The 16,439-nt window shown below is 37.6% G+C and overlaps 1 protein-coding gene across 1 annotated transcript in view; it reads right to left on the bottom strand.

Moving 5' to 3' along the window:
• Positions 1 to 16,439, bottom strand: part of LOC109425682 (uncharacterized) — a 112,549-nt gene that overhangs the window by 44,185 nt on the left and 51,925 nt on the right. Inside the window, exon 3 of the mRNA XM_062853030.1 lies at positions 13,938 to 14,082. Within this exon, the coding sequence (XP_062709014.1) occupies positions 13,938 to 14,082 (145 nt within the window). The remainder of the gene's footprint in view (positions 1 to 13,937; positions 14,083 to 16,439) is intronic.

The raw sequence follows: 16,439 nt of genomic DNA, 5'->3' as shown, positions 1-16,439 counted from the left end.
AATCCTTAAACGCCTAAAAGTGTGCAATTCCCTTGTAATTTCATGCTGTTTGAAACTGTCGTGTTGAAACAACCTGTTCAACATGTTTTTTATGTATTTCAGCCATAAACCCTACGAATAGGAGCAAGATATTATAAAATTGACGCGAAAATATTTTTGGCCACCTGTTTGTATGGGGCCGCCCCATAGTGCGGTGCTGGTCTAGATCACTAAAATGACCATAACTCCGGAACGACCGACCCAAACCATTTTCAGTAACAAACATTGCGGTAAAACTTTGGTTCGAATCGTGCTAAAATAAGAAAAATCGGCCATTTGTACCTTAAAAGTGGGTGAACTCCTTTTGTGCACAGACATACATACATACACAGCACATACAGACATCATCTCAATTCATCGAACAGAGATGAGTTGATTGGAGTATGTGACTTGACTCTCCGAGCCTTCTATCGAAATTTCGTTTTTTCAGTGCACATATAGCCTTTCACAATACACTTTGGTATGTCGTACACCAAACACAGCCAAAAACTCATATAAAATCTTTACCGAATTTTCGAATCCTCTAAGTGGAATACCCTCTCTGAATGACTGTAATCAGTTATGTACCTCTTAGTTCCACCCTGTTATGCTTATTCTTTGACAGATACGCGTAGATACTGGATCCAGTGGATATCTGGCACTGAGGAAGATTACAAGTGGTAGTCGAAATACGCGTATCTTTCAAAGGATAACCCTTTCGGGACGGAATGCAAAAAAGAGAAATATCAATACAAATTGCTCAACTTTTTGCACTCCAGAACTCATAGGTTTCCAAACAAAACAACAATTGTTATCCCTCATTTGGAAGAACTACTCTTAATCTTTGAATCTCTAGCTTTGACTACTACGAAAATAAAAAAAATATGCGACAGATAGAACTTATCTATGTTATACGGATTTTGTCGAACTTGTTGTGGTAAATCCCACATGCAACGTAACCAAAAGTTTGGTTGCACACACACAAGTATAAGTAATAGTTCAATTACTAAAACAGTTTACTTTACATAAAACAAAGACTAAACAGATGAAAAAATAAGCAAACCTGTTATTGCTCAACAGCACAATTGTCACGAAAGAGATAAGCATAACAGGGCGGAATTAAAAGGTACACAACTGAGGGGCCCAGAATCAAAGGGGTGTAAGTGACCATTTTGTCGATTTTGAGCTAAGCATATCATAAAATTCTTCAGATTTCATGCTTTCAGGAACTTTTATAAGATTGTTCTAAGATGATTGGAAGAATTATAACAAATCAGAGAAAATTAGGTTGATTTTAAAACTCCATACATTTTATATGGAATGAAACATTGGTCAAAAACTTTAAACCTCATTTACTCGAAAGAAGGTTTTTATCACTTACACCCTTTTGCTTCTAACCCCCTCAACTGATTACACTCAATTCTGTTGTTACACGCCTTTTTTACGCGATTTTATTTTGCACGACTTTTTATACAATTTTCTCGAAATAACTTTTTAATGCGATTTTGGTTATTTGTGGAGGGCAAATCGCATATAAAAACTCCATTGAATTATTACGCGAACTTTTTTTACACAAACTTTTTTACGCGAAAACGTAAAAACAGAATTGAGTGTACACTAGGCCGTCCCTTATTTTGCAAAAATTGGAAACGATATAAGTTCGTTAGTGGAAAATGATCGTTTTAGCTATGAAATGATCGTGTCAAAATTTGAAGTCCGTATCTCAAGGCTAAGTGGTCCCTCAAGGGGCCTAAAGTTGTCAAAAATGGTACGGGACCAAAAAAACATGAAATTTTTTTCGACAAAAAAAATACGCTATTCTACTAAAACCGGTGATTTTAAGACCCTGAAGAGCCAAAAATGTGCTTAGAATTGCGATATCTCTACTTGTTTTTGATTTATTGAACAAAATAGGAAAGTTTTTCTTTGGAATCTAAAAAAATGGTCAAAAATGCTGATTTTTCGGCAGTTTTTTGTCAATAACTCGGAAACGAGTAGAGATATCGCAAAGGAAGAGGAAGAGTTGCCGCAAAGGAAGAGGAAAAGTTGCCGTTCCCAAACATTTTGGTCACATCCTGTACATAGTGGAATGAACAGTTGAAGGAATGCATGAATGAATTTCTGAAACAAAAACACTAGAAAAAGTTCTGGAGTCATTTTTCCAGGAATTTCTGAGGCAATCTATGCAAGATTAATAAATCTGTGTGAAATTCATGGATAATCCCTCTCTTGCAGAATTTCTGTAGAAAATCCCTTCTGGAGGATTTTCACAGCATTTCATGAAGGCAATTTCGGAATGAATCTATGGAAGGATTTTTGAAACAATTCGTAAAGGAATTCCATTGGTATTTAATGAAGGGATACTTGGAGTCCCAAAAGAATCCATCAAACAACTTTTGAAGAAGTTTTGGCAAGATTTTCTCGAAAACAAAACAATTATGACACTAAACGACTATGTTCTTTTTGTATTCAGTCGTTATAACTTCTAACAAAAATACAAAAAAAAAGTTTCGAGTAGAACGAAAATGGAAGCGTAGTATGGAAATAAGATACCCTTTAAAGAATAAGATAAAAAAAAATCTAAAAAGAAAGAACAAAAATAGCACACATTGTCAAACTGCTACCGGCAGAGTGTTCAGCAAAATCATGCTGAGGTTTTCGGGTTCGATTTATAGTCGGTTAAGGATCTCCTCATAATTGGAATTTCCTTGACTTCCTTGTATGGCAAGACTACAGTTATTAATCGCTTCAATTTTAAAACAAGCGACACCGGCAGTTTTTGTTCATTCCTAACTAAAAATACATATGAAAACAAACAGCGCTTACATATTTTGTTTTTGGAAGAATGATAACAGGAGCATTATGCTTGAATTTAACTAGCTTAAAAATATCTATGTAGATAATGTTCACGAATAAAAAGCCAAATACATGGTTAGTGTCGCTTACCGTTCTCCACCCCCTAGGTCAGATTCAAGACAGGTTAAATTTTCGTCCGACCATAAATAACGTACACAACGGTCCCGGTGCTTTTTGCTATCCCTCTGCGAAGCCATCCGTAATCTAGCAAACTGTTCAACGACCACACGGTGAAGGATGAGCTAACCCGTACCCGTACCTAACCTAACCCAGTCTCCATCCTCATCAGCAGGACGCTGAAAGCATAGAGCAGACCCTTTCAGACGGCGGCGTCCTTGCGGGTCAGAGTCACCATCGCATCCATCCACGGAAAAGTAACACTTCCCATTCATTTGTCGTCCGACTTTTGTTTGCACCGGGCAAACGGGATAAATGGCTAGAGAAAATAGTGTGACCGGCCAAAGTTGCTACGCTTGCCGGAGTCAGCCAACTCAGTCAGCGGAGAGGACAGTGATATTTTTTATTTTTTTCTAAAACGAATCCCATTTCTATCCCAGCACGGCGGCGATGGTATCTATATTCCCTCCCGAACTGCTTTCAGCTTGTGAGTGGTGGATGAAGCTGATGTCATGCTGGGCACGAGAGAGCTACTTATCATGATATTCTTTCTTAAATATTCATTACCCTTTCCAGCGGGAAAGGTATTGCGGAACAGCGTCATGAACAAGGCACAACAGTTAGGTTGCCTCCGTTGTGTGGTTCAATTGCGCCCTTGAGAAGCTCCTAGATTGGCACCTCATAACACTTGGTCAGTGTTTGAAAATTAGCTCTGTTTTCAGCTAAGCTACCGATCCAAAAAATGACACGATATCTTAATTGCTGCAAGGAAATGCCAATCCCATCGATAATGCTTTATCTTCAAATAACAACAAATATTTGCCATACACTGCAGTTCTTGGTATAATTAGACATACGGAAAAAATATGGAAAATTTGACAAAAAAAAAAACAGATAAATCCACCTAGTGGTGATAATGCCTTTCTCGTAGAATATGTACTCATGATCTTTACGTCGATATTAGCCGATCCTGGGAACACTTATATGATTAATACGATTCATGTAAAATTTGACCTCCTTATGAACCCAAATTGTGCACATTAATTTTAGATGCATCAAATTACAATTTTCCCATAACACATTGATCCATCCTACTTTATATTAACACCGCAGGAATTTAAAATGGTGTGATTTAATGAGATTACTTTGGTCACGATTTTGTTCTCTTGCATGTATGACCCATTATTTCACTTTAAAACTTACCCAACGTTTAGCAGGCTATAAAAATGCCTCGATTTGATTTATCGCTAACATTGGTTTTGATCACGCCGAGGACCTGGCATCGAATTCCACTCCCGACAAACTCGCAAAATGTAAGTTCTTCCTTCGGAAGGGAAGTAAAGCGTGGGTCCCGAGATGAACTAGCCTAGGGCTAAAAATCTCGTTAATACAGATAAAAAACATTGGTTTTTGTTCACTTTCATAATTCCACTATTTGATGTGCATGGGTTTGGTTAAATTTTACGTTTGATCACTTCCGGCGGACATCTGGAACCGATTCCATGACCCTAATGGTTGTCCCAAATATTGTATGTAGCTATTTTCTTGTCAACTGGTTATCAGGCTGCCTAAAAAGCCGCGAATTGATTTGTTGTATGGAGAGCATTCATTGGGAATTTTCAAAGCCCCTGTCTCCCCCTTCGTACAGATTTTTCCTATACTTATACTTGTCACACTTCAATAACCCCTACTTTAGGATCATGACGTACTTGATGGATGGCCCCATGCATGATTTTGGTTTGCTTCTATATTTTACCATTTCTGGCGGGGCACTCGTTACCTGTTCTTCAACACTCTCCCAAATATGCGTCCAAGACTTTTTGCTTAAAAAGCCGGCTTTTGGTTAAAAAGCCGAGATTTGGTGTGTCGCATTCGTAGGTTTGGTTCTCTTTTATATTTTACCACTTATGACGAGACGCCCAAAATCGATTCCCGGATAGGATCTGTTGTCCCAAATTTGGTCTGCTTGGTCGCTCTGATGTGTCGCATGCAAGGGTTTGGTTCTCTTTTTATCTGGCCACTTCTGGCGGGACATCCGGAACCAGTTCCGGAACCCTACCAGTGGTCTGATACTATTTTTCTGCTAACCGTTCATCAGGTTACCGAAAATGCCGCAGTTTGATGTGTCGCATGAATGGGTTATGATCAATTTTATATATGGCCTCTTCCGGCCGGACACCCAGAACCGGTTCCGGAACACTACCGGTTCAGATATGGTCTGAGACAATTTTCCTGCATACCGTTCATCAGATAATCGAAAATGCCGTGGTTTGATGGGTCGCATGCATGGGTTTGTTGCATTTTCATGTCTGGCCCCTTCCAGGGGTACCGGTCCGGAACACCTAAATGGCCATAACTCCGGAACGGCTAGACCGATCTGATCCATTTTCAATAGGAAATAATGGGACCAGATTCCGCGTCGAATGAACCGTCGGTCATTAAAATCGGTTAAGGTTTACTGCCAAAAAGTGACGTGAGTTTATTTTTGTACACACACATACACACACACATACACACACAGACATCACCTCAATTCTTCGAGCTGAGTCGATTGGTATATGTGGCTCGACCCTCCGGGACTTCTATCAAAAAGTCATTTTTGGAGTGAACATATAGCCTTTCCAGTACACTTGGTGTACGAGAAAGGCAAAAAGGACCCAGTTTCTCGGATTATTAGTAAATTAACTTTTAGAGGTGGTAAGATAAATCCATATATTGAATACTGCCCGGGAACAAATTTAAAAATCAATCTCAAGTTTATATGGTAGCGATTTTATGCTGGACGTTCCTGTCAAGTATTTACCCAGCTGCCAAAAGATTATTTGAAAAAACTCTTTTTCAGATTTATTTTAGGTTGGGACTTGTACCATTTGGACAAGTGTACCTGTTTGGGCACTTATCGCTATAAATAAGCAAATTTCATACCAATTGATTTTATTTTTGTATAGGGTTAGATGCTGTATGTATCTTATCGTGTGCCAAAAATAAGTTATAAGGCATAAAATTTACTTAGTTATGTGCGGCATTTGCTTAAAATAGAAACACCTACCCAAATGGTGCAAGACCCCATCAAACTAACGTTCTTAAAATCTGAAGTACAACATAGAGGCCCAAGAAAAGATACTTTTTCGTATGTAATTTAATAATCAATAAATTTTTCAATTTCTTAAACTTAATTGAAAGATGAACTTGCGAAAAAAAAACATAGAGTTCTGGTAGGACTTGAACTTATGGCTCCGTTTTTGCTAGATCAGCGCTTTAATCAGCTCAACACAAACAGATGAAAAGGTTATATTAACTTTTTGTTAACAAACACTTTTTTGCAGATGTAGGGCCTTCTGAGATAAATTCATACCGGGATTTCCTCACAATTTTTTTCGAGGATTGCCCCACAAATGCACCCAGAAATTTCTATGCAGCCTATTAAAAATATAAATTAAAAGATGCCTTAGGAAATATTCTCTAGGGATTTTTGTTTACAGTTTCAGAAATTTATTCGAATATTTTACCAGCTTATTTCTCTGAAAATTTTCAAGGGAATATTTTTGAAAATTTACCCTGAATTCCTGCATGAATGTTTTCGGAATTCCTTTCTAATTTCTGCAGAAACTATTTAAGAGATTCCTTTAGAATTTATTGACAGATTTATTTGGGAAACCGATCCTCCATCAGTTTCAATTAGAAAACCACCAGATATTCGGTAAGAAACTCCTCCTGCGATTCCTACAGAAATCTGTCCGGGAATGTGCCAGTAATGTTGCCAGAAACGCCTTCGAAAATGTCTCTAAGAATTCTTTCAGAAACTCTTCCAAGGATTCTTTAGGTAAAATCATAGTTTCCTTTACAATTTTCTCCAAAGTTTTATAGTGATTACTCTGATTAATTTAAGAACTCCGTTAGAAAGCCTTCTTTGGATGCATTCTGACATTGCTTCATAGATTTTTTCAAATATTTTTTCCAGAAATTCCTTCAGAAAGTCTTCTTCAGAAAGATTTTTTCGCAAACTATTTATGAGATGCCTCAAGAAAATTGTCAAAGAGCTCCGTTAACATTTTGAAGACGGATAAGTCATATTAGCCCAGTCGAGAAAGCAGCCTAAACAAACACGCTCAAGACCAGCGAGATTGCATCCGGAAAAGTGAAAATGCCGTCTCCAAAAGGTTAAGGCATTATTTATGTTTTTTTTCCAAAATTGTTTCATGGATTCCTTCAAAAACTACTCCGGGGCTCGATCTTGAAATTCATCAAAGTTTCTATCAGACATTCCTATAGTGGTTTCTCCAGAAGTTCTTCCAGGATTTTTTTAAAGAAACTTCTCCAGCGCTTTTTTCAATTTTTCAATTTCCATTTTTTTTCAATTTTTCTTTGTCTAAGTAACTTTTCTTAAGAATTGTTTTGGGAAGATTTCCAAGAGTTCCAGCTGAAATTCCACCAGGGATTACTTTTGAAATCTCCGGAAATTCCTCCAGGATTACTTCACATACCCTTTCAAAGAAAATTTTCCACAGAATTCTTCAGAAAATCGTACAGCTATTTCCTCAAGATTTGTTAATTTTTTTTTATGAATTCTGATGGAAATCAACACTGGAATCTGTCCAGAAATTTCTTCAGGGAACCATCCATAAAATACTGCAGAAATTCCTCCAGGTATTCTTGCATTACATATTACTTTCAGTGATTTGGTCTATTGCCCCATTTCTCCGACCATTCTTCTAAAGATAGCTCTTTAAATTTCTCCACAAATTCTGTGAGGACTTTATACAGAAACTTTTCCTATGAGTTTCGTCACGAATTCTTTTACGAAGCAGATTGTTCCAGTAATACTTTCAGAAAATCCTCTTTGTTCGGATTTGTTCAAGATTTTTTCTAAAAATTCCTAAATAAGCTTTTCTAAGAATTCCAGCAACAGATCCTCATGAAGTTTCATCTTAATGGTCTACGGAAATTCCCTGGGATTTCTTCAGATATTTCACAAAATATTCATTAAATTCCTGAGATGTCTACGAGTATCATACTGGAGATTTATTCAAAATTCCTTCTCGTTCAAACTTATGTCCAGAAACTTTTAAAGAATAATAGGAATTTGTTTTTATTTTAGATTTTTTTTTCTCGGAACTATCTCTAAACTTAAAAAAAATCCTGCAGACATTCCGTCACAAATTCTTCCAAAGGTTCCAAGGATTTTTTTTATAGAAATTGCTTCTGCGGTTCCGTCACAAATGAGATTCCATGAGGAATATCCAGGATGTTTTTTTCTTGAAAATTTTCTGGAGATATTAATGGACAAAAAGTCCTAAAAATAATGATATATCTGAATGAACTTTTGGATGCTGGCCAGAGAGATTACCTGTGGGAATTTGTTAAAATACGTCTTTTATTCCTAAGCTTTAACTCAAGGCGAAACTGGAAGCATTTTCTCATTTTTTTGGTTTTTGATTTTTTATTAAATAACGAAGCAATATTTTCAAAATCGGTTTTCGTGCACATGTAGAGTATGGATCAAGGTATCTTTTGAATTTTTTTGAGGTGGAAATTTTTTTTCATTTTGGCGGAAACCATTTTTTGTGGAATTTTGTTCAAAAATGGTTTCTGCAAAAACGAAAAACATTTTCCACTACAAAAAAAATCAAAAGATACCTTGATCCATACTCTACATGTGCACGAATACCGATTTTGAAAATATTTCTTCGTTATTTAATAAAAAATCAAAAACCAAAAAGTGAGGAAATGCTTCCAGTTTCGCCTTAACTTAGACTAACTGTATATCAAGCAGTAGTCGGGAATTACACAAAATAATCTCGAATCTTATGCGATGCTACCAGCAACCACGAAACCTGTCATGCTTGTAGTTATTTACCTAAGAATTAAAAAAAAAAAGCAAGCCATATTTACTAGCTAGACCATCCAACAAGTAAAGCTTCCCAGCCAGCAATTTGGTTGCTATATCGAAATTGCAACTGAAATAGTCACACGTATATAGCACCAAAGAAATCGTATTCAATGCACGAAACAGGCATATACATACTAAAGTGGAGGCCATATCAAAACATATATACGATTACTGCGATTCCATGCAACATAATTTACGATTTCTCGAAAAATGTCTACGATTTCGCCGATTTTATCCGTCTAAATATACGATTATGCATGATCTTATTACGATTGAGAGTACCAATATACGACTCAAGATTTTCAAATTAAAAAAAAACAATTGGTTTTTAATGGGAATCGAACTTAGGTCCTTTGATTGAGAATTGCACGTCATCTCTATTGGCTATATTGCCAAGTTGAAAATGGAGAGTTCACAGTGAATGGCATGAAACGAATAAAAATTAGCATGACACGGTGCGAGACTTGTGGTGGGAGCGTTGTTGTTGTGCATTGAGTGACACCAAAAGTGGTGCCGTGCAAGAGGCCCGGAATTCACTTCGTTGTTGGAATCTATTCATCACTTATTGGAAGTCATCTGCTGTATATTAATAGTATGAAAACCTATACATTTGGTTGAAATTTTTGCTACCATGGTTGGAATGTGTCAACAACAACAAAAATACAAATTTGTGATGAATACCTTATTTTCTTTTTCTCCATCACACAAATATGTAAACAAAACCATTTACGATTTTCGAGATTTAGATTCGACTATCAAAAGTGCAGTAACAATCATATGCGACTGTAAAAATGAATATACGATTTCTACGATTTCATTCACTTCGTATACGACGCAAGTGTGGCGCAAACGATCAATATACAACATTGTTATAGTTGTATACGATTTCACCGATTTTCATCATACCTTTAGGTAACAAGCTCGATTTAGCAGATTTATATACGATGAAAAGCGACGATTTTCACGATGCAAAGAAATCTCATATACGATGGTACCGAACTTGAAGCTCGACACTCAGAATGTATGTTTTTTTTACGATTCTATCCGATTCTGTGCGATCTTTCTGATAGCATCTAGCACCTTTTACGATCGGAGACGACTATATGAAACAAAATCGCAATTGAAATTTAATTTGGCATGAAATACGATTTTACGCAATCATTGTCAACAAATATACATATTAATATACAATTCTGATTCAATATATGAAAATATACGATTTTTTTCACACAATGATTTACGATATGTGGTTGGCTGGGTTGTATTTAAAGCTTAAGCCTTTTTAAAATACATACATTAGAGTGTCACAAAGACTAATATACAAAGTTTTGAAAAAATATTTAAATTACAGTCCATTAACTAGAAGCTTAATATCTCAGCTTCTAGACAAGATATTCTAAATCTTTTTTAGAGAAATGGCGCATATTACAGTGGTTTTTCGGTTTTATCACGATCAAAAAAAAATTTACCGTGATATAAACGAAACCGTGAATTTGGTGAAACGAGAAAAAATGTAATTTTTTCATTCAAAATCGTTCAGCTGTAATATATATGAGTCGTAGTTCACATTTTTTAACAGTTTTGGTGGACTGGGCAATGCAGTATTGATTTTATTTTGATTTCGGAATGTTTTAGAACAAGTGTGATAAAAACGAAACGGAAATCGTGATAAAATCGAATAGAAAAGCGTGAATTCGGGCGAGTAGTGATTAAAACGACTAGTGATAAAACCGAAACACCACTGTAGTACTATTCATGGACAAAACTTTCATGGTTTAAAATTAAAAAAAAATTCAATACAGGCGCCTACCAAGTCCTTACAGTCAATTGGGAAGGGAATGGAATGTTAGAGTATGATGATTGTTGCTAATAGAGACCGAGAGCACTCTGCGTCCCCATAACTAGCACAGGTATGGTATTTGTTAATCTGGTAGGATGTAAGAAAGTAGATAAACATATACACAGTAGGAGGAAAGGGATTGATCCCTTTAGCCACTAGACAACCAAACCCGTCACTTAAGGCGAAACTGGAAGCATTTCCTCATTTTTTTGGTTTTGATTTTTAATAAAATAACGAAGCCATATTTTCAAAATCGGTTTTCGTACACATGTAGAGTATGGATCAAGGTATCTCTTGAATTTTTCCCTGGTGGAAAAAGTTTTTCGTTTTTGCAGAAATCATTTTTTTGTGCAATTCTGTTTAAAAACGGATTCTGCAAAAACGAAAAACTTTTTCCACCAGGGAAAAATTCAGGAGATACCTTGATCCATACTCTACATGTGTACGAAAACCGATTTTGAAAATATTGCTTCGTTATTTTATTACAAATCAAAAACCAAAAAGTAAGGAAATGTATCCAGTTTCGCCTTAAGACATTTTTTTTTATTCCAAGGAAAAAAAGCTTGAGAAATGTTTGAATAGATTCGTAAGGGATTCCAGGAGATATATATGATCTTATGTAGATATCTCTGGAAGATTTTTTTAAGTATTTCTAAAACAATTTCTGAAGGGCCAGCAGTACACAAAAAAACTTCAAAGTACTACCTGAACAAATTTCTGTAGAAAATCCTGCAGAAATAAAAAAAAATCAGGAGGAATTCTTTGGAGAACCACTGAAGAAATTTCTGAAAATATGAACTGTTGAAGAAATTTTCGAGAAGAGCTGCAATCCCTGCTTGAATTGCTGGAGAAATCCTCGAGGGATTTCCAGAAGAATTTTTTGGCAATTTTCTTGAAGAGCTGATATGAATATACATATAAAAATCCAGCAATAATTTGTGAAAGATTTTCCTGAAATATTTCTGAATTTATGAAGGGAAACTTCTATGAGAAATTTATATGAAAAACTATTTTTTTTTGAAAAAAAATTCTAGAAGAGTTCTGGCAAAATTCTCGAAAAAACTTTTGAAGGAAAATCTGATAACATCTCAGTAGCAGTGTACGCAGAATATGCCACCGCAGGCGAAAAATAGGCAACAAAGAAGGCACGGCAACAACGCTTTGTTTTTTCGTTAGCAGATAATGACAAAAACGCTCTCGAGTTTGTTCACAACAAAAACGGTAGAAATGTTTGTCTCGTTCTATTCACATCGTGATTTTCGCATTGTTTTACAACTGAAACTCAACTCTGAGGTTTGCCAGAGTCTTATTTCGTTCAAATGCTTATGAATTCGATAATGTGGGTCGAAAATTTCAGTAGAAAAGTCAGAATATCAGCACACGCATAGCAAGCGATATTTGTTTTATTGCTCTCATCGCCTGACATGCGTTTGTTGCGGAGCGCCTTCGTTATCAACATGCACCACTTAGGACAAAGCGTTTGTTTTTCGGCGTGATCTGTTTTTCGTACCCTGCTCAGTAGGAATGCCCTTAAAAATATTTGAAGAAATTTATGCACGATATAAGTGTAGAATTAGCCAGTAACTTAAAATACACGTTGAAAAAATATAAAAAACATGCACGTGAGGTTCTGTAGCAATCCTTGAAGTAATTTTCCAAAGAATCACTCATGTAACCCCGGCCCCAAGAGGATTTTTTTCTAGGAAACCCGTGTACTAATTTCATAATGAATCTTTTGGGAAATTTCTTTAGAAAGTCCTGAAGTACATCCAACAAAACATTTCTGGAGGAAATCTCTAAAGAATAGCTGGAAAAATTCCTGGAGAAATTTTCAAATATGGGTGGGAATGAATTGTGAAGAGATACCCGAAGGAAACAATTGTTATTGAAATCATTCTAGGAAATCTTCTTCTTATTATAGAAATTCTGAAAATATTTTGATAAAAACTGAAAAAATGGAGATGGCCCCTTTCATCCGAAGAATTCCTAAAAGAACCTCTGGCGAAGTCCCTGGAGGTCATCGTGGAGAAAATGTTGAAGAAGTCCATGGGAAGAATTATCATACACAGAGAAAAATTTCTACTCTATGACTGAGTTGGCCTTACTCAGATATCGAAACATCCTTTGTTTGCTTACTCAGTTTCGGCTCAAAGTGGGACAGGACAACCCATTGGCAATGGGTTGTCTCACTTTTAACGTAAACTGAGTAATAAAACAAAGGATTTAGAAATTTTTAGAAAAAAAAATTAGTAGAACTTTTTTTCTGTGTATGAATTTTTAGAAGAATTCTTACTGAACTCATAAAAGAAATTCCTGTAAGAATTCCTCTTCCACGATAATTGGAAAAAATAATGATAAAAAAGTGAAAAACTTGTTCAATGTTCATGCCTTTCATGGAGCTGTTTACCAGGAATAATTCTTAAGTAGGCGCAAAATTTAAGACACTTCCTTTAGGGCGTACCAGTATAGGACACATTTCAACCGATACGTTCTGCAGCGAGAATCAAACTTATGCTTCCAAAAATGGTTATGGTCATAAATACATACCAAGCAGTATATCAAACGATCAGATTTGATTGGAAGATTCAATTCATGCTTTATAAATAAAAAAATGGAACTTTTTACTTCAAGAAAAATGAAGAAATAGAACGTAACGGTACACCATCGCAAAATTGCCAAAACGCCAAGAAAATTACTACTTTTTCGAAATAGTTTTCAATGTTTCATGTACTATTAGAATAATATAAGTAATTGCCTTCATTTTGGCGCAAAAATAATCGGAATCGACAGCAAGAACACTGAAATATTGATCAATTAAGTTCAAAAACTGCGGTGCAGAAGTGCGTGGAATGTGTCATAGGGGTGCTAGAATTTGGAAACCGTGAGTAACCAGATCTGATTTTACCATGACAGTACAGACATTCTGCTTAGTTCTGCACATCTTCGCATAGGTGCTGATTAGGGTGTAGTTGAAGAATTTGGTTGTCGGCTAACCGCTTTGAAGCCCAAAATAAATCAAAATCATTGTAACGATTTCATAAAACGCAACCAAAGCAGTTGCAAATACCAGCAAGGAACCCTTTTACGTACCAGCTGCAAATACATATATATCCAACTCTTATCTGGAACCTTAAATAAACTTTTCAATTACACATCAACCAAAACATACTTTGCATAACACCTTCCGGTTACATAAAATACCCATCCAACACTTACCGTCGGTGGTGGGCTGTTCGCATAGCCACACCCGGCAGCAGTGATCCGGAAGCTCCACCAGCCTGGCCCCGACGCAGATTGCCGTATCGTTGGGCGGGGGCAGATTCTCGTGTGGGCAGAGGGTCGAACATGCGTGCCTTCCGTTCTGAAAAGGGTTTGATACGGAAGAGAAGTTGAAAAAAAAACATGAAAAACGATGTCTCTTTTTGATAAATGAAATCCCAAACATGGCTGGTGGCTTTAATAACCAAAATAGAAGCAAAAAAAAGTACGATGAAGAGGCGTTCTAGGATTGTCGTCGCAACTCGAAATTTATGGCAGTAAATTATAATCAAATTCATTAGAGCTTGGAGCTGCCACCGTGCAGATGGGTGGTTGGGTATCGTTTTCACCCGTCCCGGACGAGATAATGATTGCGCGTAAATATTGGACCAGTAATTAACAAAGTTGAAATTTAATCGTCTAGTCAGCCCACATTGCCATAAAACGAGTTCATGCAACAACAGGGACTTGTAATCGCATTATTGTATTTTATCGTATAGGACGCTCACTTAACTGGACTCAACGACATAGGATACAACATGTTTGGAAGCATGGAAATGGGTTTAGGTTTGAGTTGAAATTAAACATAAATTGTAGATTTCAATTGGATTTAGAGTGAGCTCTAGCTGGATTTGGCATATACAATAGGTACATATAAGTTACAGCATTATATCGATTGGGAACATCTGCGGTAAGACACGGCAACTCAACGAATATCTGTTGAAACTATCAAGTCTTATGGTCGGAATCAGCAGAACTCCCGTTGAGCGGAGGTAATTACTCATGGTGGAAAAGTTTCCCCTTGGCCGCCTCTACCCAGCATAAAGTTCCCTCACGGCAAAATGCAAATAACCGAGACAGACACCGATCTGCCCGTCCAATAGCGGTGGAGATTATAAACTCCGACCAAACTAGGTCATTCATCAATTATTGCACCCGTCCGTGCGGTCGTCTCGGTTCCAAGTCCAAGGATACCCATCAGTTACTTCCCCCCCTCCTTTCTGTTGGCAACGGGTGTTGATGAGTCAATGCAAATTATGGGATATCTTCAGCACAGGAAAGACAAGGAAATCCGACCGACGACGTGAGACAGAGCTCGAACGACAGGCGTCATCAAAGAGATGCAGAAATATTCAATATTCATGCAAAGTATACACAACCTATTTGCGAGGAAATCGTCCTGGAATCTTCCGGGAATGGGAATGAAGCCGACAGCCTCGGGGATGGAGCTGGCGGACGGGATGACACCTGGTCCCAGGAGGAAAAGTTCACATAGAAGAGATTGATTATTGGGTCGTTTCCAGTTCTCCACCATCGTTCGTTGAATGGTCCTTCGGGTAGACGGACGAAGTGTGAGTAGAAGGATTACTGAACGGTAAAGTGGAGGGTGATAAATGAATTGAAGGGTTTCATCGATCCGTAAGGAAATCGTAACTTCTTTTCATATAGGTAACAATGCCAACGGCTACTGGGAAAAGCCAGCAATAATTCAACTCTACCAGAGGGCATCCAATTACGAAACTAATTTGACGGCGATGGGAAGTATTCTGCGGTCTATATAATTTGAGGTTCAGAAAGTAGATTTTGCATGGGAACAGTAGCGTAACAACAGAGAACAGAAGAAACGGTGCAAAGAAGGTTGGTACAGGAGAAAGCTCTGGTGAAAATGATGACTTTGATAAAACCAAACAACGAGGGGCTCAGATTGCAGCATATGGATCCACGGAGATGCTGCGTTCAAAGAAGACTGCCCGCCTGTTGGAATACTTGGACCAGTTTAATGTATGTTGGGCCGCAAAACGGTGAGTCGAAAAGGAGAGGGTCCAACATAGCTCTAGTCTTCTTAAATTCCTACCTCATGCTTCCACGGGTCAAGCGATGACAAAGACCGCCAGCTAAGAGTTGTGTGCTTAGCTGGTAGTGCAGCCTGGGCACTGTTGTCCTTCTGACTTCAGCTAGATTGAGGAGGTACGACCCGAGCGTCTGTTCACCAAGTAGGTGTGGCTCAAACAGCGTCTGTTCTGGCATCCAGCGGCTGAATATGAAATGCTCCTCCACCGGAAGCTATACCTAAGGTGGCAGCCCCACCACGATGGATAAGGGACCTTAGGCCAACAACCTACTGAAACCCCAAAAAAAACGTTACAGAAACCGAAAATGAACGATTACAAACTGATTCAACGGCAACGACTTTTAGCGCGAAACACCGGACAAGAATTGGAGCTTGGAATGTATTAACCCTAGCCCAGCAGGGTAAACTGGCACAACTAGTCAATGAGGCATGCCGCATGAAGCTTGAGATCTTAGGACTGAGCGGAGTACGTTGGCCGAACTTTGGAGAACACAAATTGGCGTAGGGTCAAATTCTGCTATATTCTGGCCTACAAGGTGAACACGCTCCTCGCCACCGTGGAGTTGGTTTCCTGCTCAGCGCTCACGCCCACGCTGCGCTCATGAAGT

The sequence above is a fragment of the Aedes albopictus genome, chromosome 2 (assembly GCF_035046485.1).
Source record: "Aedes albopictus strain Foshan chromosome 2, AalbF5, whole genome shotgun sequence".
In the NCBI taxonomy this organism is placed as follows: domain Eukaryota; kingdom Metazoa; phylum Arthropoda; class Insecta; order Diptera; family Culicidae; genus Aedes; species Aedes albopictus.
The sequence above is the reverse complement of the archived record's forward strand: the minus strand, read 5'-3'. Positions and strand labels throughout refer to the sequence as shown.